Raw genomic sequence first — 2,206 nt, 5'->3', positions numbered from 1 at the left:
ACACATTTAATCAGCAAGTGGGGATAAGATGATTTCATAAACTAGACTGGGACAACAGGGAGATCTCTCTCTCTCTCTCTCTCTCTCTCTCTCTCTCTCTCTCTCTCTCTCTCTCTCTCCCGAGAGAGAGAGAGAGAGAGAGAGAGAGAGAGAGAGAGAGAGAATTACGGCTGGAGCCCACCTTACACGAGGGTGAATTCCAAGTGGATCACATTTGAAATGTGTGATGAAATACTGACACCATCAAAATTGTAGGCCAAGTCACAGATAACTTATTTAGAGCCCTGAAATGAGGATGGTTTTTCAGGCCTCAAAATTCAGAAACCATGAGCAAAGTCAAAAGACAATCAACAGGAAAAATATTTGTAACTCATATCACAGGCAAAGGACTAACAGGTTTGCAGGGCGACTTGGAGTTGTGTTTTGGGCATGTCAGTCTTGAGGTGACTATTAGACCGTCAGATAGAGAGGCTGATCAGGCAGTATTTGAGGGGTAAATCAACTAAGGAGATATACTTGGCACAGGGTACTTCCTGAATGAATGATTGATGTTTTTTGACATGAATGAAGTGTTTTTAAATGTATTCTATTTTCTCTTGTTAAAAGTAAGCAAAGTGTAGAAATTTTCTGGAAAAGAAAAAGTAATTCGAAGCATCAGTCATTGAGAAATGAGATTGTGGGTCTGGGTTTAGAGAGGCATTTACTCTGCACTGAATATTTTTAGTCCTATCTGAATTTTTATACAGTTTTCTAATTATCATGGATTGGCATATTCAGTCAATAAGAATGTAGCACCTACTTTGTGCTAAGCACTTTCATGTTGTCTCATTTAATTCTTCCAACAATCCTTTGAGTAATTTTTAAATTCCATTTGCCAGATAAGGAAAGTGGTTCAGGAAATGCCTGGTGTTAAGTCAGGCGCTAGGAGTATGGTTCCCCCTGTGTCAGCATTTACTCTGGAGGTAGGAAGGGGGCAGTAAAAGCCAGCTGTTTCTCTCAATGGATCAAATGTAGATAATATGTATGTTTTTGAAAACTTTTGGTATCTTAAGCTCAGAAACAACTATTTCACTTGATCTGAATGTAATACTATTTGGTGTCACAGTAGAGCTAGTAGAAAGATAGGATTTGATAACTAAAGATACTGGTTCTTATGGTAATTCTTTCATTTATGTAGTATCCCCGAAAGCGTAGGTAATCTGACCTCTCGGAGCCTCTGTTTTCTTAACTGTAGAGAAGGTAACTTGCCTCTCCACGGTTGTTATGATGAGTAAATGATAAAATGTATGTGAATATATTCTCTAACCCGGGGGTCAGTAAATGTTCTGTTAAGGGCCAGAGGGTAAATATTTTTGGTTTTGCAGACCACACGGTCTCTGTCACAAGTAGTACTTAGCTTTGCCACTGTAGCATACAAGTCTAAGTGAATAAAGAATGGCTGGGTTTCAATAAAACTTAGGACAAAAGGCAGCCGGCCGGATTTGGCCCAAGGGCTGTAGTTTGCCAACCCCTGTTCTAACCTGTAAAGCACTGGGTAAGTGTTCGGACATTGTCATGCTTTTCTCTCTTCAGGCAAATGTAATGCTTGAATATGATATTGATGAAGCTCAGGCGTTGTTGGAAAAGAATTTATCGACTGCCACAAAGAATCTTGATTCTCTTGAGGAAGACCTCGACTTTCTTCGAGATCAGTTTACTACCACAGAAGTCAGTATCCTTTCCTAATAAAGGCAAAGGGGGGAAAGGCGAAAGATGCTTTCAGCGTTCTTACATGCATTGCTTTAATGAAAAGAATGTCCTTATTCTTAGACTGATGTTAAGTTGCAGATTTTATGAGAGTAGTAAATGACATACTTGGAACTAATATTTAATAACTTTATAGATAGACTAATCTGAATTTGAAGTGTGAAAGTGTGGGAACAGCAAAAGTCGATTTAGCAAATGAGTATTTTTCTTTCAAATATTTTCCCAAGACATCTTCATAGCTAGTCAAGTAGTGTATTTATTAAGGGTCTCCTGTGTTCCTGCAACTGTGCTAAGCTGTATGGGGCCTGGGCTGGTGAGAGGATCATTGCAAAACAAGAAGAGTGGTGAAGCCTTGCTCTTTTACAACTGCGCATGTGAACCTGCTGAATGATCGTCTCACAGCAAAATATAAGCAAGTTCACTTCATGTACTCAACACCAAGGCAGTTTAAAGTTAGGGA

At 39.3% G+C, this 2,206-nt stretch overlaps 1 protein-coding gene across 1 annotated transcript in view; it reads left to right on the top strand.

Annotated features, from left to right (window-relative positions):
• VBP1 (VHL binding protein 1) overlaps positions 1–2,206 on the top strand; it is a 21,089-nt gene that overhangs the window by 17,058 nt on the left and 1,825 nt on the right. The window contains exon 5 of the mRNA XM_007466981.1: positions 1,573–1,711. Within this exon, the coding sequence (XP_007467043.1) occupies positions 1,573–1,711 (139 nt within the window). The remainder of the gene's footprint in view (positions 1–1,572; positions 1,712–2,206) is intronic.

The sequence above is a fragment of the Lipotes vexillifer genome, unplaced genomic scaffold, assembly GCF_000442215.2.
Source record: "Lipotes vexillifer unplaced genomic scaffold, Lipotes_vexillifer_v1.1 scaffold1667, whole genome shotgun sequence".
In the NCBI taxonomy this organism is placed as follows: domain Eukaryota; kingdom Metazoa; phylum Chordata; class Mammalia; order Artiodactyla; family Lipotidae; genus Lipotes; species Lipotes vexillifer.
The sequence above is the reverse complement of the archived record's forward strand: the minus strand, read 5'-3'. Positions and strand labels throughout refer to the sequence as shown.